This window comes from Echiichthys vipera (assembly GCF_963691815.1).
Source record: "Echiichthys vipera genome assembly, chromosome: X".
Lineage (NCBI taxonomy): Eukaryota > Metazoa > Chordata > Actinopteri > Perciformes > Trachinidae > Echiichthys > Echiichthys vipera.
The window spans coordinates 33,611,030-33,638,318 of record NC_139825.1 but is presented as its reverse complement, the minus strand read 5'-3'; the positions used below and the strand labels follow the sequence as shown (position 1 = coordinate 33,638,318).

Below are 27,289 nucleotides of genomic sequence, written 5' to 3'. Positions count from 1 at the left end.
ACTAAATTACAACTACTGGAATTAAATAAACCGTGGGTTACAGCTAACGTTTGCTCAGCGTCAGTGACAAATATGTCAGGAAAGTGAAAGTCAGTGACTATGGCAGAGCAGATGTGGATGAGCATGCAAACAAGGGAGGAGACCATGGACAGAAAAATAGAAGAGGAGAGAAAAAGGAGGAGGCGGGCCCGTGAATGACGATGCGCGCTCCCGATAATAAATTTCTGACGCCTTCATCCGGGAACTGTTCGTACAGAACTCGTTTTCCAACATGGCGGCGTCAGGTGAGGTTTTTTAGGTTGAACGATCTGTGTCGGTTGGGGGGAATTTGAGCGGGTTATACCTCGATACAGTTTAACACATTAGGTTTTAGGATTTTCAAAGCCTCATCTTACTGATTGGCGACGTTGTCCCGCGTTTATAAATCGGTTCGTCGGTCGTTTTGTCCCGGTTAAGACGTAGCTGCTGCTGGTAGAAGGCGAATGAGCGAAGCGGCGAGTTGCACAATTTTAAAACTGTAACCTACAGATTACATGCGGCATTTTCTTTATGAGAAAAGTGAATCGCGATGTTCGGGTTGTCCGCTTTTAGGTTTATACGGTATTGCGTGTTTTGGACTTTGTGTGACATGTTATGAAATGTTGCTAACTGCGTGCAGGGCTGGCACATTGTGTGGCCGTGGAGGGGAGCTCGCCGTGGCGCTCAGAGCAGATAAGCATCGGGGCGCAAGCGCGTCTCGTGGAGGAGGGTTGGGCCGAGACGTCCGTGCTGCCCGAGGAGTCTCCCCCACGTGTGCTGCCTGGCTCTCGGGTATCTGGTTTTTGACGAACCGGGGCAGCTGGGCCTGTTAAGTCGCATCTTAAATACTTCCCTGGCAGCTCCGCAACTTTACAGCCGTCCCATCCGGCCGGTCAAGTCTTGCGCCGATGATTGCGCACTTTGATCCTGGTGCTGCGACGTGCACTAGGCCCTAAAACCTAGCCAGCTAAGCAGGGACACTTCCCCCGTCAGCACTCCTTTGCTGACTAAGCCCGCATAGTCAAAGACAAAAACGGTCTGCGTAGGCAGCAAACACTCAACTAAACGGCTAACTGTAGGCCCTCGTAGCTGTTGCAGCTTCAGCAGAAGTCAGTGCTGCCAAAAGTCAACGTTGCGCAGCTTCATGCTTGCTAATGTCGCATTAGCGTGGAGCTCTAAGAAAGCGGTCAACATGTTATTTTTTCTGTTTTTTGAGGGTTCTAGCAGTCAAGGCTAGTTAGGCCTGTTAATTGTGAACAATGACTTGGCATTATTAACATGGAAAGAGTTGTTAACCTGTGTGTGTGTGTGTGTGTGTGTTGCTCTGTATGTGTGCAGGTTTTTTAGTGATGTGTGTAAAGAATGTCCTGACAGCTGGGATTTTCACAATAAAGCTCACAGCCCAGCTTTGTCGCTCCCCTTTTTCTGCCTCAGACCAAAACAAACCAGACCTGCCCTATGAGTTGAGCTGTGTGAAGCCCCCTTGGGCAACTGGCAACTGTTTGCCATTCAAATAGACACTATGAGGAATGTTCTGCAATGGATAAGCGATTCGTTTATTTAGACGCCCCAGGTCTATTCCTCTAAGATGCAGAAAACATGCAGTCCAGTGGTTTGGACATTGGCTTTCTTGGGAGATGAATAAGTAGAGACAACCTTTTCTGACCCATTGGACAGGCAAAACACTCCCCTTGTGTTTTCTCTCCAATAAGAAAATAGGTGTTTTTATTATCACTCGCACATTGCAGTCTTATTTTGCTCGGCAGGACAACAGCTCACACTTCAACTAGTGTTTTTCAAGGCAGAGACTCTGCTGTCTTCAGTGGAGAGAGATCATGCACAAATCCAGAATGTGGTTGTTCTGGTGTTAGAATAAATCTCTCAGTAGTTCAGCATTTCACTGATGTGACTATATTTTGTATTATGTCACTGTTCATGTGATCAAAAATAATAGCTGAAATCTAATTCAAGCCACTGAAGTAATCTGACATCACTGTTTTGACACTGTAATAATCTAATAATAGTAATCTAATGTTTACACACATCTGTAACATCTGCCACTATTCTCAAACTTTGTGTGTTCTTTAGCTATCTGTAATTTTTCCAAACAAAAAGACTGATGTATATAATTCCTTTTTTTACATAAAGAAAATGTTGTGCTTGTGGATAAAGGCTTAAAAGACTCCCCTTATCCATATAGACAACAAACCTGTGGCCTACCATCTTTCCAAGGTTGACTATTTACTCTGTTCATCTCCCTCTAGCTAAGAAGAAGAATAAGAAGGGTAAGACCCTCACTCTGACTGACTTCCTGGCAGAGGACAAGGGAAGCAGCAATGCACCCCCCAGCTACCCTGCCAAGTCCACTAGCTGGGCAGATGAGACTGATGACCTGGAGGGAGATGGTGAGCACACTCTGAAATACACACAAAATACCTTGCTTCTGTCTTGCATTTTTCCGTCCAACGATAGAAAGATCAATATCATCACTCTCTTACTCGGGTTGTCTCTCAGTTGAGTGGTAGGAAATGAAAATGTGTTAGAAGATTGCAGTAACTCATTGTAAAATGAGAAAATGTGTTCTTGTTTTATGTGTGAATGTGCTATGACAGAGCATTATTGGTCTTTTCTTTCAAGGATTAATAAAAGGTCAGACACATTGGAGAACCAAGGATTTGTTTTTATGTCTGCTAAGTCCTTTACATTTCTAAGATTGCTGTCTATAACCAGCAGGTTATTATTGAACTGTTCAGCCTACAGCACTGCTTTTTTTTTCAACGTAAAACTTGAATCTTTACAGTTTCCTTTCAAATTTGGTAACTAACACTTTTCAAGTGTTTTGAAAGGATTCCACTTACTTGCTTGTACAAATCTGGCATGGCCGTTTTGAATATCAAAAGGTGTTTGAATAGTGTGGATTGAGGTCTCCGCTGTTGAATGAACCATTAAAAACTCCATAATATCAACCACAGTTGAGGGTTGGTCATATAAATGTATTGTTTTTTCTAACATCTATATGCCATAAACTACTGCTCTCTAGACTCAGCCTTACTAATTTTTCCTTTGTGGCTTGTATACATTCATCATATTCCTTTGCATGATGCATATAATGTATTTTTGTCAAGTTTGTGTTGCTGAACCTTACAATTTTGCTATGTACCATGGCATAAATTGGTTGCATCACCATGTGACAAGTTGGGAGAACGGTTTGGACTCTGCTGTCTGTCAGCAGCTCCTGCGCCAAGTGACAGGGGCTGGATAACCTGCCTTCACCAGCTGACTGACAGAAACGTATTAAACCAAAATAGTTTTCATATTGGCTCCATGGGAACAGTGTTTAGTTGATTCATTGACCTTATATCCCAGCCTAGCACAGCAAGTAAAGCCTGTAGTGCCACAGAGACATAGAGACAGAGCTGAGCAGTCAGTGTAGATATGGTTAATAACACAAATACAGTGAGATAAACCGTTATATTTAATAAAATGGAAATGCATCTGTTCTGCAAGTGGCAGGGCCACCCCAGCCTTGCAGGGGCAGGCAATACTTTATGGGCGTGGGTGGTCTACCGTCATTTGGCCCTCGTACTTTATAGTCACATGCTCCTACTGAGTAGGAAGATCCAGACTGGGCTTGTTGTGTCACTACACTAATCGGTGCACCTGGTATATCAAATCCAAGGTTTTTGGCTAGACCTAATCCTGATAATTGAATCCATCAATATATAACTCAGAACAATAACATGAATTCCACATCATGAAAAATACACACGTTTAAAAAGTTTGCGGAACAAAAAGTGCATTGGATATAATACAGGTTTAAAATATTGTCTCATTCTTGTGAACTGATGGTCTCCTCACCCCTAGTGACTAATGCATATATTTTTCCGTTAAGATTAATTATTGAGTATTTGTTGCAGTGTGCCTTTTTGCATGTCAGAGTAGAAGAGCTAACTTATTGGAAGTTTTAGGTTTGTATTTATTTGACACTGTCTCTCTCCTCCACCCTCCAGTCTCAACCTCGTGGCACACAGAGGAGGATTCGTTCCGGGCACCACCCATTGACCGGTCCATCCTGCCCACAGCACCACGTTCAGCTCGTGAACCCAACGTTGACCGGTCCAGACTGCCCCGCAGCCCGCCTTACACGGCCTTCCTGGGTAACCTGCCCTATGATGTCACCGAGGACTCAATCAAAGACTTCTTCCGGGGCTTGGCAGTATGTATATCAAGCGCACACGCATGTAATGTAGGCGTGTAACACACAGCACATGGGGGTTACAATTACTGCAACTCTTTGTTTTGTAAGGAACAGTGAAACTCAAGTGACAGTTTTAGTTGTAGGCTTTATTGCTCTTTACAGGAGCCTTAAACACTCGCCTGAGCATCTTGTCAAGCTAGTGAGTCTATATTCAATTACATCTGTTATTTAAATGTTTGTTTTTAGTCCACACTGACACACTGCTGTTGTTGACACACAAAGGACAAGTTAATTTGTTTAGAAATAAAGAACAGGACACACTGGTCAAGCTTGTTTTTCTTTTCTTTTCTTCTTCCCTTTTTATCTATAGAAAGATGTTTGAGTAGAGTCATGTTGGGGAGCTGGGATCAGGGACATCAGAGGAATACTATAGTTTTTACGTTAGTTTCCTCATCTAACCAGGAATAGTCGTAAAACTCAGCTTCACTTGTATAAAGTCTAGAGCTGCAATGATTAATCAATTAGCTATCAACAATTTAATGAATCGCCAACTATTTTGATAGATTAAATGTTTGACCTGTTCTCTTATAAAAGAAATTACTCAAAAGTTCTCTAATTCCAGCTTTTAAAAATGTGGATAAACTGAATGTTTTTGAGATGTGGACAAAACAAGACATTTGAGGACTTCATCTTGGGTTTTTAGAAACATTGATCTATTTTCTTTTAAACATTTTGTGACATTTTATGCCTAAATTAATCCATTAATCAAGACAAAAATCGACTGATTTAATAGACAATGGAAATAATTGTTAGTTGCAATCATAAAGTCCTCTGATGCGTGCCTCTGGCTTTTACATTGACCAATATCAGCGAAATCACTTATCTTATTTTGCACTACAGTGCTGACCTGTACATTGTTTTGTTTAAGGTTAGGGCTTAAATGGTTTACAATAAACATCTCAAACATCTGGCATATCCTCCATTGCAAAGTTGATTTGTGTCTTCCATAGCATTTTGCATGCTACATTTTTATAACTGCATTTTTTATCAGTGCATTCTATGTTATATATGTTATTCTGTCACTATCCTTATCACCAGATCAGTGCAGTGCGTCTGCCTCGAGAGCCCAGTAACCCTGAGAGGCTAAAGGGCTTTGGCTATGCTGAATTTGATGATGTGGACTCTCTTCTGAGGGCCTTGAGTCTCAATGAGGAGGTGAGAGGATGCAATAAGAACTTGGTTTTAAAGTATATGTTTGCCTTTTTATTTTAACCCCTGGATCTGAACTAACATGAACGACTTTCCACGTAGTCGTATTGCACAAAAATCTGAGCCATTTGTTCATGTAAACAGAACCTGGGAAACCGAAGAATCCGTGTGGATATTGCAGACCAGTCAAATGATAAAGGTACCAACTCTTTTTGCTTTGTCTTCTTCTGGCCACTGTTCTTTGGCTACAGTATGGATTGTGTAACCGGAATAGCAGCTCAGTAATAATGACACAATGTGTGCAGATCTGGCTCACGAGGGAATATTTACTGGCCCTTTGAGTAGAAGCCTATGTGCCTTAGTGGCTGATGTTGACTGCTGTCCTCTCTTGCATCTCAAGCCAACAGTCGCAGCATGTCAAATACCGACGTACTAGGAAGCTTGCTCCACTCTTTGCCTGTAGGAGTGTGGCCACAATTCTCTGCGCGCTCCCGCTATTTTTTTTACCGCTCCTCTCCTCTCCATAACAGCCTGCTTCGTGTTTGTTGTGGTTCATGAAATCGTTTCAGTCTGGTTAAATCCATGGTTAAATCACGACCACAATGTCTCCTTCTACTTTGAAAAAAAGTAAACACAGAAAACCAGCAATTCAACAGTAAATGCACAGAAGTATTTGTATTTATTTAAACTGTCACTTTGAAGCCTGTGTGTATATCAGTGTAAAGCAAAAATCTGAGTAACTAGTGACTTAAGTTATCAGATAATTGTAGTGGAGTAAAAAGTAGAATATTTCCCACTGAATTGTAGTGAAGTAGAATTATAAAGTAGCATGAAAAGAAAATACTCAAGTAAAAAACAAGAGCTTCAAACTTGTACTAACTTCAGTTCCAGTAATTGTACAGTAATTTATAAGGATTTACATAGAAATTTAAAGAGTCAATATACTGTGATATAATACCATTACCTTCTATGCTTCAAATTTTATCTTGATATACATTCGAGACCACACTGTACAGCCCTAGCCACTATGACCACCTTTTCATTAATTTGCTAAGTTTAGTATGTTCTACAATTGAACTAGATATATCTGCTTCTTTTTCTTCACACCTCAGAGAGAGACAATGGATCTATGGGAGGCAGAGACAGGGGTGGACGGATGTCGGACATGGGACCTGACAAGACAGACACTGACTGGAGGGCTCGGCCCAGTGCAGATGCTGACGATGGACCTCCCAAGAGAGATGATGCCTTTGGAGAGAGTGAGTCAGATCTGACTTTGTTTGTGCTTTGACATCCATTATTTATTTCACATTTCGATCCCAGGATAATTGTGTTTGCAGCTTTGGACAAAAGTACAGTTGGGCAGTTTGAACCCATACCAGTACCTGGAATTCGATAATTTCACTCTGTTATAACAAAAATTAAATATCAGTTGTAAGATTAAATCCAAACCAATTCATCATATTATACAAAATACATCCTCCTCTTCTCAAACCTGTCCCTACAACCTCAAGTCGGTCTGTGTGAAGTTGTGAAATGTGTAACCACACTTGTGACCGCTTTTGGCTCGCCATTGCCTTGATTTACTGTGACTTGAACAAGCTGCAGGGATGACTTAGTGTAGCTCCATCTCCATGTGGGTTTGTTGGAGAGGAGTCCCACTCTCCTTGACAAACATGCAGAGTAGAATCCAGAGAGGCTCACTCACATGTGCACTCTCAGGTTCCAAAGATGGATTTATGTGACTCCTACCGTATTTGGTTAGTACCATTTAAAAGCATTAAGTTCAGTACCCAATCCTAGACAGAAGGGACATCTTTCTTAGTATCACTGATGTCTAGGCTTGGGTAATATGATGAGATTATCATTCAACAAGATATTGGTTGGCCATGATGACAGAAAGATATTTAATTATGCAACATCTATTAAGAATTTTGAGAGATTTGAAAGTGTCCAAATTCGTTCCTTTTCCAAACGTGTTCCCAATGTTGCCTCAGTGTTGTGCCATTTATATTTTCATCCAAAATGTTGACCTGACTGCAAAAAAATTTGCATTTCTTCCTTCCAAGCTCCATTTGACATACAATCATTTGTTGATTAGCAGAGGAATTCCATAAGTGTAATAGCAATGTTATTCTGTTACAGGATCACGAGACCGCTATGAGTCAGATCGTGGGCCACGGCGGGATAATGACCGCTATGATGGAGGAAGAGACCGCTTCCGCGATCGTTACGACGACAGGGACCGTAGGGACTATGATAGAGGAGGTGCATCATTGTGCTTGTTGGGACCCTGTGATGGATTCAGATCTATCAACAGCTCTTTTGCTTCATGATCATAAAATCCCTGAAATATACTTTATATATACCTATCCTTATTGAGTCATTGGCTTACAACACTCCCTCAATGCACTGCTGCTTCCTTAATTGAACTTGTATACACTTTTTTTTACACTTTTCTCTCCTGTCATCCTTGTAGGTTTTGACTCTCGTGGTGGTGGTGGTGGAGGAGGTCGTCGTTCCTTTGGCAGTGGCTTCCGCCGCGATTATGACGACAGTCGGGGTAGCAGCGATCGTTATGGGGATCGGGATCGTTATGGCGACCGCGAGGAGCGGTATGAGAGACGTGATGACAAGCGTGAGGACAGAGGTGAGAGTTCAATATGCTATTACTACAGTTTGTCAGCATTATTCATTCCCTGATTATATCAGATAAGGTTTACATTAGGTTAGGTATGTTAGGTTACATTTAACGGTAATTGTAGTGTTTTATATCTACCATTTATGCAATAATGATACAAATATATTAATTTAAGGGTGCAAATAACGTTGAAAGATTTTCACACGTTCTCAGTGTTTCTGTTTTTTTGTCAGAGTAGAGTTTGACTTTGCTAACACCATCTTCAGATATTCACAGCCACGCCATAATATCCATATTAATATCATTCTTTCATGTTCTTACACCAGCTTCTCAGCAGAGACCTAAGTTGAACCTTAAGCCTCGTAGTGTGCCCAAGGAGGAGGATGGCGGTGGTGGCGGCGGGGGCGGTGGTGGTGGCGGCGGGGGCGGCAGTGGTGGTGGCGGCGGCGGCGGCAGCATTGGCGGTGGTACTTCCCCAGCTGCAGCTCCGACCTCCAGCAGCAGGGCCTCATCAATCTTTGGTGCGGCCAAGCCAGTTGACACAGCAGCCAAGGAGAGGGAGGTGGAGGAGAGGCTGAAGAAAGAGGAAGAGAGGCTGCAGAGGCAGCTGGAGGAGGACAAAGGCCGGGGATCCGATAGAAAGATAAGAGACAGGTAAGGAGTTGACAGGGATGGTCATCATAAGTTTGAATGAGAACTCTATCTCATTCATGCTTAAATACAGTATATTTAAGGAAGTTTTTTTTGTAATATAGCTGCATACTTTACAGAAGTCAAGTCACGCTTAAGAATTGTATCTAAAAGATCACATGCATTAGTATAATATGACAACAAGAATTTGTGATTGTTTACTGTATTAAAAAAAATGTTGTGTGGAATTCCTCTGTAAAGGTACTATGTGAATTTTTCAGAAATTAGTTACTAACAGCTAGTTAGTATTATGGCCAACTAACCTATCCATCCTTGTATAGTATTTTTGCTAGTGATAACATTAGCGACAAGCATGCTAAGGTTAGCCAGCTATACTGCATGGATCTGGCGTTTGTTTGCTTCCTAATGTTGGGTAAAGTCATCTGCAAACAGTTTATCAGCCAGATCAGTCCTGGGGGTCTGGATGAATTAGCTAACATTATCCACTCCAGAAGTTATGAGATTTTATATACAAAAGGTCAACTTCATTATGACTTTATCATTTTCTGCAAAAACACTTTTTGCTCACCACACTAATGGTGCTTTGCAAAGTTTGTCTCTATTTTCAGAACTGTCTCTTTTTTAAGCCCATTGTCGTTTTCAGGCCTGTTTAAGCTTTTTCTATTGTTTTCAGGGACCCAAGCTGGCGCAATGAAGAATCCCATACTGAGCGATCTCGCACAGGAAGTGAGTCTTCACAGGGAGGAAGTACCTCTGGAAGAGGTGAGATTCATCTTCATTTAGTTTTGATAGAGCGTGCCTTGAGGAATCTGATTTCTCCATATAAACATGAAGAGACAATATCGCACTGCTATGTTTCTGTGTATCCTATTTTTGTGTCTTTCTATGTAAAAAAATATTTTCAACAAATGACCTCTGTTCTGTGAGTCACGTCACAATCAATTCAGTCTGTAGTCTGTTCAATGAGATTTTAATCTTGAGGTTGTTGTTTTTTTTTATATAAGACATGTAGACACAAATGCAGCTTTTTTGTATTGGGAGTTATGTTATATTTTCGGTGTACTTGAAACAAAAAATTCAAGTCAAACCACAAAAGGTGAGTATTTCATTCAGTCGTAAGAGTGTTGAAAATAATCTTCAGTGATGTAAAACAGTCAGAAACAATGCGCTGCTCTTCTCATCCACCAGGCTCCCGGTGTCGAGATGGTGACCGCTCTGGGGAGAATGAGGTTTTCAGCGGAAGAGAAGGTGAGCCCTCCTCCCCTGGGACCTCCCCGCAGCCCCCCCCTACCAGCTCTTCCAAGGATCCGCTGAAGGTGATGCCTGCACCTCCTCCAAAGGAGAATGTCTGGGCTAAGAGAAGTGCCGCCAGCACAGGCTCAAGCGAAGGTGACGGAAGAGTTCCAGTTTCTCCTGTCTCTCCCAGTGGTTCAGCTCCTCCCAAGCTCCGGTGAGAACTCGGGTGTATTTATTCATTAAACAGGGGCAATGGACAGCCATTGATTGTCCCAAAGTTGGCTAAATGCCTCATCAAATCTAGAAGTGATTTTACTCTGAGTTAGGAACATTTTTAGGAACACTGCACATAAATAGCCATGTTAAAACATTTCACACCCAGAATTGGCCATCAAAGCCATCAGTTTGAGTGTTTTGTATACCATTTCTTGACTGTTCTTACGTTCTCTTTAGATCCCCAAGTGCTGCAGATGAAATAGGATCTGGGAAAGGTAAGACCTACTGATGAGTGGGGGATTTTATCCAAACCAAACCTCAGTGTAGGCTATGATTTTCAAAGTTGAACAAACCATGTCAGCTATAAGAGGACTCAAAATCAGAAACACAGATGATGGAAGACATTTACGTTAACAACAAACATTTGCATACACCTGGATAATATGTGTTAAATTTGAACACATCTTAAAGACCCCAGCCACATCAACAACCCTATGAGACTGTAAAAGCCATTAAGCACAAAACAAAAATGGTGGATGGATAAAAATGAGACAATTTTTGCCTCACTGGAAGAAGGGATCTAAGTTTGGGACCAGTGAAAAGGCCATGTTGCTATATTGGTCCAATCATTTTATCCTCTGTCATCTCAGACTGTTCTAATTAAGCTCGGTTCTCGGCTCCGACTAGACTCAGTCTTCTTTAACTTTAGCAGTTTTTTATCTCATCAGTGGAAATACTTTTGTTTGTAGTTCAAAACACAACTATTGGATAAACATGTAGTATCGTGACATTGTAAATAAGCATATTAAACATCAACATTAATCTTAAATATCTGATGGGAATTCTGTCATTAGTTTTAGATTTTAGAGGTCCTGTCATAAACTCAAGTATTTGGCCTATTATTTAGCTGTCCATCCAATAATGAGAGATAATTCACTCTGAATCAACATGTTTGACTCCAACTGGCATTGCTATCTCTTAAGCTTCAGTGCTGGCCAGGCTAAAAAGTGAAAGTGTAGTTTTTGTTTTCAAACATCTGACAGTGACTGCAGCCCAGTCACCACAGTGTCCTTTTTGATGGTGGATTTTTGAAGGATTTTTTAAAGGCAGCTGTACTTCAATCTCTATTGAAAACGGTGATCTGTGGTTTTCAATTAATTTTAAGTCCATAAAGGGTAAAACTTGACTATACAGACAGGAAGTGGATTCCTTATCGTACATATGCAGTGTTATTACCCAAGTTATATTATAGAGTTCCAGTGTTTTACATCAAGACAGGTTCATTTACACCAAGAGGTGCAAGAACAGCCGTTATCCTTACTTTTCACACTACTTAATATCATAATGGACATATCTGGCAAACGTCTCTGACAGTAGCAGGTATTCATAACAAGGGGAGCACTGAAATATGTCTTGCATTGTTAGCCTCCATTGTTAAAAATAATCAAAGTGAAATGTATGGTGCAGAATAATATGCACATGCACCACAAAAAAGATACACGTCTGTCAGGATCAGGCCAGCAACCTGGCCAAATACGAAAACATTGAGTACTTACATTATTTGCAGTGCTGGATCAGAAAATGACTTATTTTCATTGTTGTTTTTGAAAACCTTTTGAAGCAACTTTCAAGTCAATATAAAATTTAAATGAGATGAATTGCACTGTTCTAGCTCAGCTTGCATTGTGTACCTCATTTGGCCCCACATCAGAGAGTAACACTTTTTGAATCCAACCCAGTGGCCTTTTATGCTGCAGTGCGTTGTGAGTGTAGTCGGCTGTATAAAGTCCAACAACCTCCCTTCACTCCACTGTCTGGCTTCTCCTTTAAGATGAGAACAAGGCTGACTGTATGCGTCGGGACCGAGGGCCCCCACGGGCAAGAGGGGGGCCTGCAGGGCTTGGAGCAGGGCGGGGCCGAGGAGAGGCGCCCAACAAAGACCGAAGAAAGGAGGCAGACAGGTCAGCCATCCAAAGCTAGCCACTCCAAGGTTCTTGAGACAAGGAGGACTGGGCATCTGTAAAGAATGGCCTATGCTCAGTTACACAACTGATGATGCAATCATTGTTCCTAGTGTTGTGGAATAATTTAGAGTGCTCAAACACCTGAAATTTATTTGAGACTTTTCTTCTGAACATAAGAACTGAGCACGGTGTGAACTGGGTGCCAAGCCGCTTGTAGATTTAACTTTTCAAATAATGAAAATGAGCATAATTTGTGCTGCATTAGATTGTCTCTTTAGCCTTGTGTTTGAGTCTTCACAGCAAGGGTCAACTCTCCAGCACTGAGGAATATCAATAAATTTTAATCTCAGTGTTCGCTCTGATTGTAGAAAGGATAACAGAAGAGACCGAGACTCCAGACCACCCCCAGAGCCAAAGAAATTTGAAGAAACCCCAACCCCTGTAAGTCCTTCACTGCCAAGGATTAGTCAGACTTTGACATCACCTAAATTAATCTTCATTAAAGGGATTCCCCGACGCCTTAAGTTGTTTTACCAGTGCTCCCCTGTACATTATAGGTTTTAAACATCCTTTTTTTCTTTTTTTAAAGTCCATTAATCCTAAAATATGTTTCATTGTCCTTGAGAAAATTCTTATTTGCCTAGCATCCAAAGCCACCTCTACTGATCCAGGTTCTGTTTTGTCTTGTCTACAGAGATTCAGCTCAGCCAGTAAGTACGCTGCTTTGCTAATGGACGGAGACCAAGGCGATGACGCAGAGGACGTAGAATAGAGAGAGAAAATAAGGAGACAAGGCCCGAATGAGTAAGAAGAGGAGAAAATGACGTCCGCAGAAAAAAAAAAATCTCACATAGCATATAAAAAAAACTCCTCACATGGAAGATGCTCCTGGGAGGACAGCACTCCCTCCTTCCTTTCCTGCTACAAAACTGTCCTTTACTTGTAAAACACACACCCATCCTCCCTCCCCTTCAGCACTATTCAGCTTCTGAAGAATAGTCGCATACTGGACTTGTATTAAATGGGGGGAAAAAGGAGTAGCTGACACATGGAAAAGTGATGGATAACATTGAATTAATTGTAATAAATAAATGGAAAAAGTGGGGAAAAAATGAATTTGTATGTTTGTGGATCACAGGTGGGGTGAGGTTGGAGGGTAGGACAGAAGATGAGGTTTTCAAAGTGGAAACTTAAGTTTTATCAGCTCTTATTGATTTCCATAATTTCCAGAGTAATTGCATAACTATTCATTTTAGGCTTCTTAATTCATTAGTAAATAATTTGGTATTTTATAATTATTTAAAATCAATCCTATAAAGGAGCATTGTGTATGACATCTAATAGTGGCGAGGTTAGAGCTGGCGGCTAGAGGTAGAGCTGGTGTTAGGTTTGTCCATTCTGGGTTACTGTAGAAATATGGCGGTGCAACATAGCAGGCTCCGTCAAAGAGGACCCTCTCTATAAATATATAAATGCAAACAACTCATTCTAAGCTAACAAAAACGCAACAATTCTTAGTTTCACTAAAGAAAACATAGTTATGAATGTTATATTTAATTTCTAAATCCTACACACTGCTCCCTTTAAATCAGATTAATTTATGAGAATTGGTCAAGAATAACCTTTGAATGCTAACTCATGAATGTTGAGACTGGTTACTTGTTTAAACATGTGCACCATTCCACAAAGCATTGCTTGAATTTGTTTTAAAGTGATTGACAGTATTGTTAGAGAGGACTGACTTGTATGTCCAAAGAAAAACATCTGCTACACGATTTTCCTTCAGAGAATCTAGTGCCATTACTATTATCCCCAATCATTGTACTGCTGTCTTTATTTCCACACTAATGAAATAATCAACTCAATAAAGGCTAATTGTTGTTGGTAGTTTCCAGCCATCCTAAAGATTATCCACAGCTGTCTAAATCATTCCCTTTCTGAAGTGAGTAATACAAATATTAGGGTAACATCTGAAGTGTTCTACAGCAGGATGTGTGCATTACTTAAGATGTTCATTTTTTTTATTATTGTAATGCAGGTTGAGGTGCTATATAAATACTGGGAAATTATCACAACACTCAATCCACAGAGAAATGCACACAGCATGTATTCAGAAACTGCCTTTAAACAAGAGGTCTGAACTTCTATACGGTTGTGATGTCAAAAAAAATGTACTATGTATATATATAGGTAGAAAGTGACACTACAGGGCTGTTTCGGTCATTCACCGGCTGCAATGTTGGTGCAGAAAGCGCAGAAGACCTGGAAACACTGACCAATCTCACCAGACTGGGCCTGCATTCTAATACCCATAGCAACCCAACATACAATTATGAACATAAAAATAGCATAATATGGAGCAGATTTTGTGCATGGCTTTAATAATTAAAAGTATGAATTTGACTGCCCTACACTCTTGTGGTAGCGCGTCATTCTTAAATAACTTTCGGTCATAGGATGGCAAATTGAATCATCAAATATCACACTTGTGTACAACAAAAACTTCCTTTGCTGACTGTTCTCCTGGTGTGGTCCATGAGACGGAACATTTCTACAGTATTTCTTCAGTCTCAACCCCCTGCTGAGGACCAGGCTCCTGGTGGCAGCTGGTTAGGATCCTGCTGAGCTTCACGTCCCACACAGACAGAGGGCACCCATTTTGCTGTAAGATAGGACCGCTAGAGCCCTCAGCAGCAGAACACTCTCTTCAATGGACATCAGCACACTAGGAGACTAACGGTGGGAATGATGGCCTGTAGCAAGCATGTCAATTTAGTATCAAAATACCTCCTTGTATGTACATGTGTTGTAATATATCATGATAAATAAGATTTATTATGGAGTTTGTGTATGAAGAGTGATGATTGCTTCTTTTATCACTGACAAACAAATCGGAACCTATAACTTCTTACAGTTAATTCATTTTACAGTGTATTGTTTGCATCAAAGTAGCCACTCTGGGAGTGAAAAGTGTGAGTGTGAGACGGATTGATGCTGAGTAACTGTGTGGTCAGTTGTCTGAAAGCAACTGAGGGCTTTTGCTTATGTTTCTCTACATATCTGTAAATGGTGGCACTGATGGACACATATTATAAACCTGAATCCAGGTACCATTCTAGGAGAAATAGCATCAGGGTAAGTGTGAAAAAAAGTAAAATAAATCAGGAAATCATCCCTGCTGTTTTATACATTCATTGCAGTTCTGCATTGCAAAGTAAGTCAAATGCCTGATCAGACAGAATTGTCAACTTGTTATAGAAGTTAGGGTAGGGTAGATTCAAAGGTCTGGACCCTGGAATTAATAAAGTACTCTATGTTAAGTATTGCTACTTTTACTGAAAATTCTGAATGCGTCTCCTGTACTGTTTGTGTCAGTAAAGAGAGGGCTTCATATTAGAAATGTGTGTGTTTGCACACCCTAGCCACCCACCCACCACCAGTAGCCCCCACCCCTGTTGACATGTGAATCAGCAGCTGGTCCGAACAGGAGGGTCCTTCCTTCCACTCCAAGCCTCAACATGACTCAGGTTTGCGTAATCCAGGTCCCCAGATGATGTCTGAAGTAAAATTTGTGATCACCATTCACTATATAATCTGTCATGGTCAACTACACTGTGTCTGCCTATGCCGTCATTTGGAACTGTAGGCATGAAGTTCCTGAAAATGTTTCTTACGCACTTTTTAATGCATGATGATGGTTTTGTCATCTAATTTAGCTTGCAGCCACCAATTTGTCTCACTTAGACCAAGGGCCGCTCTGTATGGTCCAACCGGAGGCCAAAAACATGGTTTTAGAAAGAGCTTATTGTTGGAGATTTTCTCCTCACAACCCTTAAACCTCCAGCTTAAAGCAGTATTTTGTCTGGAGAACCCAGTTTGGAGAAATACAGTTATGCGTGTGTTACTAAGAGAGAGGGAGAGCTGTAAGTCCGGAGGAATTTAACAGATCTGAGATTTAAGCACAGAGCCTATCATTGTTTTCATTTCGTTGGGAAGCAACTGAGGAAATAAAAGAGAGGACATTAATGTTGATGGCATGTGTCTGATAAAAAAGGCTCTTTTACATCCAAGGGAGCTGCTGAGATCCTGTTTACTAAAAACCCATGCAAGCAGTTAAAAGTCTTCTCTTCTTCACAGCAACAGGACAGGAGGGAGAAGTGGGATCAAGCTTACAGTATGTTCTCATGTGCAAAGAGTCTAGAGGGATGACGTGTGTGAAAGAAGCTCTATCTAATCACTCCCCCATGAGGAAGAGGAGACTGAGAGGGGCTGAAGTGAAGCCAAAGGAAAGGGGAAGGGCCTGACATCAACAAGCCAAAACAGCTGCCCCCTTCTCCCCCATGGAGAGACAGCAAGAGGGGACTGATGGAGTGTGTGTGAGAGAGCGAGAAAGAGAGAGGGAGAAAGACTGGAGGGTCTGTAAGTGTGGAAAGGGAGAGAGCAGTGTACGAGACATTTGAGGGTCTGTGGAGTCGTAGAGAAGAGACGAAGGTATTGGCAAGTGGAAAGGGGGAAGGGAAGAGAGTCGTGGTGAGTGTATGCTTGCATGCTTTCAGAGTGAAGATAGCCAGGGAGCAAGGGACAGGGAATAGTGTAAGTGGAGAAGTGGGGGAAAGAGTGGAGGGTCTGTGCATGGTGACACTTTTTGGAAGGGTGAATGAGGGTTGTAAGAGGAGAGGGGGAAAGGAGGGGAAAGAAGTAATCTGGGGTGGATTTCAAGGTAGGACAAGCTGTCAGAGAGAAGGGCAGAGGTGTGAGGAGTCACTGGGGAAGAAGGAGCATGTTGGAGAGGAAGATGTTAGCTGTCGCAGAAACTAAATGAGGCCTTTTCAAAACTTGAAGCACTGAGAGGAGAGCAAGGAGAGGAGGACCTTCTGGAGCAAAACACACGTGTGTGTGTGTGTGTGTGTGTGTGTGTGTGTGTGTGTGTGTGTGTGTGTGTGTGTGTGTGTGTGTGTGTGTGTGTGTGTGTGTGTGTGTGTGTGTGTGTGTGTGTGTGTGTGTGTGTGTGTGTGTGTGTGTGTGTGTGTGTGTGTGTGTGTGTGTGTGTGTGTGTGCGTGTGTGTGCGTGTGTGTGTAAGGAGCGGATAAGAGGAAAGGAAATTAAAGATACAAAGCTTAAGAGGTGTCTGCTGGAAGTATGGGGTGCATTCACAGCACTAGTGCCAGCAGGACGAAAACACATGGACCTGATATTGACACAGGAGGAATCCCCATAAAGGCAGACCCTGAGATGCACCTTGAAATCCTTCAACTTGCTGAGGTAAGTGAATAAGTGCTCTTAAGAGAAATATAATTCTGAGTTTGAGGATAAACAAAGAAAAAGATTATGATAAAAGTAAATTATCATGGTCTTGGATGTTTGAATGTACATTGTCGTTGCAGTTGTTTCGAATAGCCGTAGATACTACTTAATGTTTCTCATTTGACTCAGCAGAAGAAGCTGAACGTTTTTGATTGTTATACGGCCACCACATACTAGTCATCAGACCAAACAAATCCAAAGAATCCTTTTTCCTAATTAGATCCAAAGCAGTTACGAAATCGTCCTTCTCTGTATTTTTGCCAGTGTTAAAAAGAGCAAAAGCATCTTGTCCCGCACATGCTTGCATACCGAAGGATAAACATGTGTTTTGCAGACCTGCATCAGAAGCATGAATTGCATACACTGGCAATGTTAATGAGACTTGCTATATGTATTATTTCAATGGCCTCATAAATTTGTGTACAATATGATCGGCGGCAAAGAAGGGAAAATAGATATAGGCGTGGATGATCAACTTGATCCCTGTTAATCATGTCTCCCGGGAGGAGATGTCAAGGTTCAAGAGGAAGTGGTATAAGTTACTGTCCAGTTCTGACCTGCCGTCTGCCTGGCTGCTGGCTCTATTTAGGAACATGTATGGATTTAGTAGCGACCAGCATAAAGCCTCTGGAGGACTTTTACAGAGACTTAAAATAAAAAGAGTCTGTTGGTTAAGTTCCAAGGCTACACACCAGAATGTGTGTTCTCACATGTCAGAGTAAATCACACTATGGCATGTGTGTATGTCAGCGTAAAAGGTCCAGCAGAAAGAACATTTATTTCAAGTCATATCAATTTATCTTCATACACTGCTGCGAGGTACTGCACAATGAACTTGCTGGAACTTGCTGGAACAAAAACATTACGTAGATCACATGTGGCTTCAAATCCCCTAAAGCCCTGGTTGTGTGTGTCTGTCTGAATTTCTTTGTGCTTGTGTGTGTGTGAGAGAGATACCATGCCAAAATATGATAGCATAGTCCCAACTGAATGGGTGGACTCTGCAGTGGAGAGGAATGAAATATGTCATACATGCAAACAGTCCAAAAGTTCTTTATGTTGTTTTATGTCTATTTTTTCTCTCTCTCTCTCTCTCTCTCTCTCTCTTTCTCTCTCTCTCTCTCACACACACACAAAAAAACACACACTCATTCCTAAACCTATTTTCAGCATTTCATGGTAGTTTAGAGGTGACAGCCCCGACTGATGTAGGTTATAAATACCCTGCCAGAACTAGAGCATACTCCTGGCTTGCCACCTGCTCCCATCCCTTCCTGTGTGTGTGTCTGTGTGTGTGTGTGTGTGTGTGTGTGTGTGTGTGTGTGTGTGTGTGTGTGTGTGTGTGTGTGTGTGTGTGTGTGTGTGTGTGTGTGTGTGTGTGTGTGTGTGCGTGTGTGTGTGTGTGTTACCGAAAGCTAGAAGTTGTGGCTCCTACTCTTCCTGCATGTCATCACAAGTGAGGTGTCACTGAAAAAAACACTCACGCAGACTGCGGCATTTCGTGCCAAGGGGGTGTGTCAGTGTACACTGTATTAATTTACATTGTGTGTGTGTGTGTGTGTGTGTGTGTGTGTGTGTGTGTGTGTGTGTGTGTGTGTGTGTGTGTGTGTGTGTGTGTGTGTGTGTGTGTGTGTGTGTGTGTTTTAGTAATGTCGGACATGTATGTATGTACACAGTCACATTGTGGGGACTCGCTGTCCTTTTGGAGACATAATGTAAATCATTACATTTTATGGTGAAGACTTTTACAGTTAGGGTAAGGGTAAGTTAATGTTAGGGTCAGGTTAAGGCAGTTCAGGAAGTGTATGAAGCACTCATCTAAAGAGACAGCTAGATAACTTTCATGTGTTGTTTGGTAATAACACCCTCAAAATGCTGCTGCTGCCCTCACAGTAATAAAAAGCTACACTGCAGCAAAAGTGATAAAGAAATCCATTATTCTTCTGTTGTTACCTGACCCTCTACTTGTCTGCATGTTAGAAGTGGAAATGTTTCAGGCTCGCTGTGGTAGTCAGAGATGCTTGTAGAATGACAGGCCATGGCAGCAAACATCCAAATAGGGTGGGGTTCTTTGATGCTGCAATGCAATACTGCAGTGCTGCTGATAGTCACTGGATCCTCTGGAGACTGAATGTGGAGTCAACTTTTTTCTAGTATCAAAAGTACATACATGTCACCAACTGTACAGTCCAATGCAGTCCTGATTCAGTCCAAATTAAAAAAATCCTTATATATAATATTATAATATTTTTGACTGTACTGTATTATGTGGCACATATAATGTAATGTTGTGTGCACCTGTACTGTTGCATGCTCATTTTACTGTTCTCCAATGTACTGAAGGGGAAAATGTAGGGAAAGAACTACAACTGGAAGAAAAGGGCAGCACCATTATGCAAAGACACCCCCCAGTGTGAAATTCATGAGTCATTTCATTTGTCATTTTAAAATTTGATAATACGCACTTTGATCCCATTTGTCATTATTTGACAGATGATTACCAAACCATTTGCTTTGCCTTAAGTGCTAACTCACCAACCTACTGCTGCTAAAAACTCTGGTAACATGCTGTGAAAAAGAAAAGAGAAACTTGTTTTCTTAAAGATTTGTTTATTTGTAAAACAGATTGACAACAGCACATGAAACAGAATCCTTGAAAACATTTTAAAACCTATTTTAAAAATATTTAAAAGGGAACAGCACCTTATTTAAGAATTTCAATATGTTATATCGATGACCTAGGCAAGTTCAATCAATATTTGTGAACGTGAGCCACTCTCTCGCAAAGCCAGAAACCAGACAAGTCTCAAACTTGTGATGTGATGTCATCAAGTATAGTGTGGATTCTGATTTTTGCTTGTTTTCGTTTTTATTCCCAAATAAACTTTATTCTACTGTAGAGTTGTCAGTTCTCAAGCAAAACAAATGTTATACTCTATACAATCAGAACCCCCTGGGTGCTCTCAGTGTCATCTATTACATATTTCTCAATTCTTTGTGTATAAGCAGCTGTAGCTGTTACACACTTTATACTTGATGACATCACAAATTGAGTTTTAACACTTAAAAGACTGTCTTAGACCATAGGAAAAACGTGTGAATTTTGAAAATGGGGTAGTTCCCCTAGGTAAAATGGGCAAAGAATGAGCATATTTAACATTAAATGCTGTCATTAGTTGTGTTAGTCAGGGGTTTACTTAATTTGAAGTATATCTTTCAGGCAACCTGACCTATAAGCTTCCAATGTCAGGGATATGGAATAAAGATATTTAACATGTGGGAGTGTTTGTAGATTAAGATATGATTCACCTGTCATTTTATGATTTTATGACAACAGTTGCAACACAGATAATACCACTTCTGCATTCATTAGGTAATTAAAAACTTATCCACCAGGCGGTGCCCTTCACTAGTCCTGTGTTTTTAGTTTGAACTGCAAACTCACACACTGGCATCAAACGATAAGTAATTGTGGTGAGATGAGATGAGCATGAAAACAGATGAAATAGTGTTCATCCAAAATTAAATTTGATATTTTTGCCTCTTGAAAGGGTCCCCAGACCTTTAAGAGGGAGAAGACACTTTACTCCAATTCATTTACCTGGCCAGTGTCAGCTTCACCTCATTCTGCAATGAATCAGTGCACTTATCTCATTATGTTTTTAGTAATTTTAATACAACTGTACTACAACTTGGCTCAGGTGTGCAGCCAAAAAAACAAATACTATGAACATGGAAAACATTTGTAATTTAGTTTACTCAAAGCAAATGGTCAAGGAAAAATCAATTCCATGTCTAGTCACATTGAATTATTGATGCTATTTTGATATTTTTAACTTCTGTAATATCATATTGTTATTCATAATAGTTATAATAACATAAATGTAAATATAATAGCATTATTCAACTTTTCTGTTGTAGCATTTTTTTCTTTTTTTGGAAAGAAAGTGACTGTTACTTTCCTCCACTGTGAGTCTGGTCCAACTAATTTCTCAGTGTTATTACTGAAAAATTTGCAGGTGATCTGAGGTCAGGTTTATGAAGGGACACGGTTACACATACAGCAACAAAGTGGGCCATTACATAAGTCAGATCGATTCAAGCTCCAAAAAGCACAAGTTATGTAATAATATTTAAAATGTAAATGCCTGGTGGGGATGATGATCCTCTCCCCTCACATGCCCTCTTTTTGTTAGGTTCCTCAGCCTCTTCCTAAATCCCTCCATACACACACACACACACACACACACACACACACACACACACACACACACACATAGTATACACACACAGACCCAGATTAAACACTTTCAGTGGAGGCCATGGTTTATAGCAGAGGACATAGTATGTCAATAGTCCAATGTTACTATGCTGCTGTGATTATAAGATCAATACACAGTGTATAATGGTAATGTGCCCCCTCCATGCCTGTGAGCATCTCATCAGTACGAGTCAGTAATCAAAATAAACAGTTTTTCCACCTCAGAGGGTTTTTGTTGTTAGATAACACAGGAAGAATGATTACATTTTTTTTTAAATATTTTTTTTTCATCAATTCATTATACAAAAGCTTCACAGAGGGAGTGAGTAATGTGAGAGGCCTTGCTCATAGGGAGGAAACAGCAGAGAAATATCATCTGAATCTGTAGCTCATCTTGGCTTTACAGAGCCTTTTTGGTGAGTTTCAGATCATTGTTTAGCAACTTTACTATTTTGGTTCACCCACTGCTCGCATGACATGTTTTGTCAGCCAGCTCGTTGGTGATGGTTGCCATATCATATTGTGTTTACACAGGGAGAACATGCAAACTCCACACAGAAGGGCCCCAGCCAGGAAAAAACCAGGAACCCTCTTGCTGTGAGGCAACAGTGCTAACCATCACACCACCGTGCCACCCAAGAGATTTAATGTTAATGAAAAATCAATGAAGCAAGTCGAAAGTTCTGTTGATTTGTTTTTTTGAGGTTTGGGAAGTTCAGAAGGAGTAAATAAGCTGCATTTACATTCACATTATGCAACAACACAAAGCTCAGGGTAGGGCTACATAAAAAATGAATTATACATTTCTAGTCATAAAGGATTTAGATGGCGTACCCCCCTCTTCCTGTTTTATAACACACAGTGGTTAATGAGTTTCCTTCCACTCAATTCAAGATGAGGAGAGAAGTGGGACTTTGGTGTGGGACATTCAATGAAAAATGCTTGTGAGAGAGTCCAAACTGGTGTGCACACCCCTTCACCTTCCAGAGTTACATTCAATGCTACTCCTGTTTGGAAAACCCATGCATCGGAAAAACTAAAAAATGTTTGTTCAAGACCAGAGAAATGCATTGAGTCATTTAATAGGAAAAGAAACCCCAGAGTGTGCAGGTACGCTGTTTGTGGCCCTCCACCCCTTCCATTGCGTCACACACACACACACACATACACACACACACACACAAACACCATCTCCCTCCTGATGTTTCCAGGCGCCTCCTTCTTCTCTGCTGAAGGAAAGATTTAATGGTTTAATGTGCTTCACATGCTGTCAGAAGGCATTGCTTAGGAAGAGCATTACCATAGTTTTATATTAACAGTGTCCTTTTCACTGGGACAGTTGAGTATTGCTATATAAAAATAAAATTCCATGGATTATGACTCAGGGCACTAAATTTATTTGCTTCTAGGACGCATAGACTCACTAGGACCCCTTCTCTCTCTTCCTGTGTGTGTGTGTGTGTGTGTGTGTGTGTGTGTGTGTGTGTGTGTGTGTGTGTGTGTGTGTGTGTGTGTGTGTGTGTGTGTGTGTGTGTGTGTGTGTGTGTGTGTGTGTGTGTGTGTGTGCTTAAAGCTTTATTTTTTATCTCCTCTACCATTGAAATGTTAAATGTATTATTCAGTTAATTTAGGGACTGCTTAGTATTTCAAAACTTTCAGCCAATAAAACAGCATCATGTTTGAGTTTGCATTTTGGAAAGAGAAAGTGAACAGTTACAGTGGGTCTGTCTGCATTTGTCTCTTTCTTGGTTTTACCACAGAAGCCCATGTTTGTACAGCTGCCATGATGGTCCAGTGTGGTACCACCTTGCAGTGTTGAAAGGAAACTTAGAGTAAGCCCGACATCAAAAAGGAGAGACCCCATCTACTTCGGCCAGACTTTAATAGAGACTAAAATCAGGATTAGAAATAAGCACCAGCCGCCAGCCAAATGCTGGTAAAATATGCAAGGGGCTGTTAGATTCACTCCACTCACCAGCAAAAAGACAATGTTAATCTATTGACTAGAATGATATAAATGTTAAAAATATTAGGCAGTATTTGCCTGATAGTTTTGGTTACAAGACCGATTTGTTTGTTTGAATGTTTAGTTTCTCTGCTCATGGCAAAAGATTTGTCTTTTTGGTAAACTGTTTACATATAATATTGACATTTTGTCAAGGCCGATTCTATAACAAAAGTCTTTTTTAATAATTTTATGTATTTATTTTATTGGCATGAGGAGAGGCAACAGGCCTTTTTATTGCTTATTATGGGAAGGTGGACAAAAATAAATAAAACAGGTCAACGGTAAGCTAGTTGTAGACTGTACTTCCACATAGCTAACTTTAGCATGGGAACATGTAAGCATTCACAACGACAATGCTAAAGTGCTGTTGTTTATTGTGTAGGCTACAATGTTTCCTAATGATATGTTCACTCTCTTAATTTAGACTAGAGTGTTAGCATGCTAAGTTATGCTAATTATCATTCAACACAAATACAGCTACAGCTTCTGCAAGAATTTGGTCATAAACCAAAGTCCTGGACACATTATAAATTTAATGGTAAACCATGTCATCACAGAGGGCACCACTAAAACAAACTAAAACACCATGTTCGTCTATTCAATTACATTTATCTTACATGTGACCATGCAGCACATCAGATGAGGGTGGCAGCACAGAAATCTGCTTGCTTTTCATCGTCTTAGCTGCCTCACAGACTGAGACAGAATGAGCACAAGTTAAAGGATTAGACAAGAGGACACCTTAAAACATATCTTGATGTGAAAGACAATTTTAGTGGAGGAAGCTGAATGTACAGCAGGTAGGGCACAAGTGCTCATGCATGCAGATGTGCCACTGAACCAGCACACATCTGTAGTGACATAATTCAGACGGGGGACATTGACTGTCCAATGCTAAGATCAAATGCCTTGGGACAAGTAGGAAAACAACTAAAACACTACATACTCAGTTTAAAAAGCATATTATCAAAAGGGCATGCATGTGGTTTCAGTCTTTTCAGTGATTCAATTAATGACTTTCTTCGGGCAGAATCATTTATTGTTTTCTCTCTAATTCTATTTATTTGTGCGCCTGCAGCTTGCCGAAGCAGGGAGTCACACCTTCACGGAGAAGACCTTCAAGAGAAAACGGGTGTGCGCTGTGTGTAAGCAAAACATCAACAACCCCGGGGCTTTCTGTAAGGGTGAGTCCATGTCTCAGTCAGGTCAGGCAGAGATACACACCTAGACCTGACGTAGATGAGTTCACCCTGACTGCCCGCTCTCTGTCTCTCTCAAAGCTCACTGTCAGAGTAAAACATGTACTCTCCTCTCTGTGTGCAGAGTGCAAGGTTGCAGTTCACAAGACTTGTGAAGCAAAGGTAAGTTTCCTCATTTTACCTTCCTCCTGTCCTGCGCACAATGTGCTCCTATGTCAGAGGTTCAGATGTTAATATGGTGTGAGTCGTAAGTAGAGTAAGCCATGTGCACTGACCTAGATGTCTGTCTGGTTAAAGAACGCCACCCCCCTTGAACTGCAACCAGCTAGGTTGCTATGAGTAATTCAGTCATGTGTTAACATGGCATAGCAGGAGCTCCTGAGAGTCCCTGAATACCAGGGAAGTCTCAGTGACTCATTCATAAAGCTTGATATGAAACCTTTGTGCTTATTAAAATATATACATTTTACACAAGATTCTGATAACCATTAGCATTGTCTGTCAGAAGTGGTCTTAGGCTGATCAGAAGGTGGCAGTCGTGAGCTGTGAGCTGTCTCAGCGGGGTTATTTATTTCACCAGAAAGCACAAGATGGAGCACACACAGCTCAGGGTGATGGCACCTTACAGAGGAATAGTGTCTGTGTGCCTGTTGGTCAGATTGTAATAGATCTGTAGCTGTGCAATAACTGTAATAAAAAAAAAGTCAAGTACAGAACCGTACTGGCTCATGACAACTGGAAGCTACTAAGAATTAGACTTTCTGCACAATGGACAATCCTCCAGTGGTATGTTTGTTGGAAATAGGAAAGGAAATACCCCTGTGAACAGTTTCAGTCACAGTTTTGAGTATTTAAGTCAATTGAATTCCCTCACACTTTCCCTGACAGCCCTGAGAAAAACTAAACTACTAGTAAGCCTTACATGTATGTAAATAGTTTTTGTCATAGTTTGTGGGCTGGTAAGCACTCCAGATACCCAAATGTGTGCGCACAAGCACTGAAAAAGTGAATATTTTCATATTGCAGCCAATGTAGATCACAGTGTATGAGCAACAATGTAAGAATGAGCTTATTGCCTAAAATGGAAATATAGGATAGCAGATAACAAGGTGGGGGGAAATGACATGAAAACACTTTGCTGTTATAATGGTGCGCCATGTTTATGCGTTACATCAGAGCTATTGTAATCAGTCTCTCAGTATCAAAGATAAATAATCACCATTTTGCACTGCCATTAAACAATCAAGGTCAAATTCAACATAGGAAACCACAGACACTGACCGCAATAGATCAGACTGCCATGCAAAAAATGGCGTTAGGATTCTAATCTCTGTTGTTTTTGAATGGACACTTTCATTATAGGATGACATGGTTGTGCTGTGTAAGAGAGAAGCTCTCTCTCTATGTCCACAGATTATGTCAAACCATTGGCAGTAGCTGCCTCTGCTCTCCCGTAAGCCTGCTCACAGCAGCTCAGTGTCTCACGCCACTGAGTGGGCTCATGACCTTGCTGTAACTGCCCTGTCCGACAGCACAAATTTACAAAAAAGACACAATTGCACTTGGACCTCAATGTCTCAGATCTTCAAATCCTGTTGGTATGGGGGGAGGGGGTATTGGCCTTCCTGCCCCCTTCTCCTCCTCTTCCTCCTCCTCCTCTACACATGCACTCTGTACAACTGGGCACTACCAACTGTTGTGCCCTAGCAGCATGCATCAACAGAGGATTATTATTTTTATCATATTTGTCCCCCTGGTCGCCCCGGCGATAGCCAAAAACAACTCTTGTCGGACAAGAGTGGACATCACACGGGACGATGATCAATCTGGATAGGAGAAGTCTGAGTGGGTAAATATAGAAAATAACAAGAGTGCCGTAGATGCCTGCCAGTGAGTGGTTGTGTGTGTGTGTGTGTGTGTGTGTGTGTGTGTGTTTGTGTGTGTGTGGGGGGGGGGGGGGGGGTTGGGGGTGTGCAAATAAGTGAGAGGCAGCTGGGGAGGCAGACTGTGTGCGTGAGTGAGTGTGTGTAATCAGTCCCATTTGGGGGTATTCATAAATAAAGGGGAACATTGGGTCAAGGCTGCAATTGCTGTCTGCTTCATGTCATTCTATGCTGTCACTGTATGTTTCTTCTTGCTGCTCATATCTCAATATTTTACTCTTTTTTTTTTTACTTCTTTCATCGCTTGCGTCTCACTGTCATCATCTTTTTTACCTTTCATCTCTGTTACATTTAATTTCCTGATGTTTTATGTTCACAGTTAAAGCTTGTCCTACCTTCTCTGTGGTGTTTCGTTTGTCTTCTTTTCAAGTCTTAAATGCTTTCATCAGTGTGTTATGCCATCTTAGTATAGCTCCATAACAGTCAGCACTAGTTTTTTT

The 27,289-nt window shown here is 41.1% G+C and overlaps 2 protein-coding genes across 5 annotated transcripts in view; both read left to right on the top strand.

The window, feature by feature from the left end:
• The first annotated feature begins 248 nt into the window (after positions 1-248).
• On the top strand, positions 249-13,650 carry eif4ba (eukaryotic translation initiation factor 4Ba). 3 transcript variants are annotated; one of them, XM_083938829.1, is made up of 15 exons: positions 249-284; positions 2,283-2,423; positions 4,029-4,234; positions 5,315-5,431; positions 5,570-5,624; positions 6,538-6,684; positions 7,571-7,693; positions 7,905-8,075; positions 8,393-8,720; positions 9,391-9,479; positions 9,906-10,167; positions 10,407-10,444; positions 12,001-12,130; positions 12,502-12,574; positions 12,828-13,650. In XM_083938829.1, the coding sequence occupies exons 1-15, from the start codon at positions 272-274 to the stop codon at positions 12,903-12,905; spliced, it is 1,971 nt and encodes a 656-aa protein (XP_083794955.1). In that variant the 5' UTR covers positions 249-271; the 3' UTR covers positions 12,906-13,650. The 3 variants fall into 3 exon arrangements, with proteins under 3 accessions (XP_083794955.1, XP_083794956.1, XP_083794957.1); XM_083938830.1 differs by lacking the exon at positions 12,001-12,130; XM_083938831.1 differs by lacking the exons at positions 12,001-12,130; positions 12,502-12,574 and having other exon boundaries at positions 12,828-13,648.
• Positions 13,651-16,830: 3,180 nt separating this feature from the next.
• Positions 16,831-27,289, top strand: part of LOC310965309 (tensin-2-like) — a 31,389-nt gene continuing 20,930 nt past the window's right edge. For both annotated transcript variants that reach the window (XM_083938823.1, XM_083938822.1), the window contains exons 1-3: positions 16,831-17,396; positions 24,786-24,891; positions 25,031-25,068. In XM_083938823.1, coding sequence (XP_083794949.1) covers positions 17,274-17,396; positions 24,786-24,891; positions 25,031-25,068 — 267 coding nt within the window. In that variant the 5' untranslated portion in view covers positions 16,831-17,273. The remainder of the gene's footprint in view (positions 17,397-24,785; positions 24,892-25,030; positions 25,069-27,289) is intronic.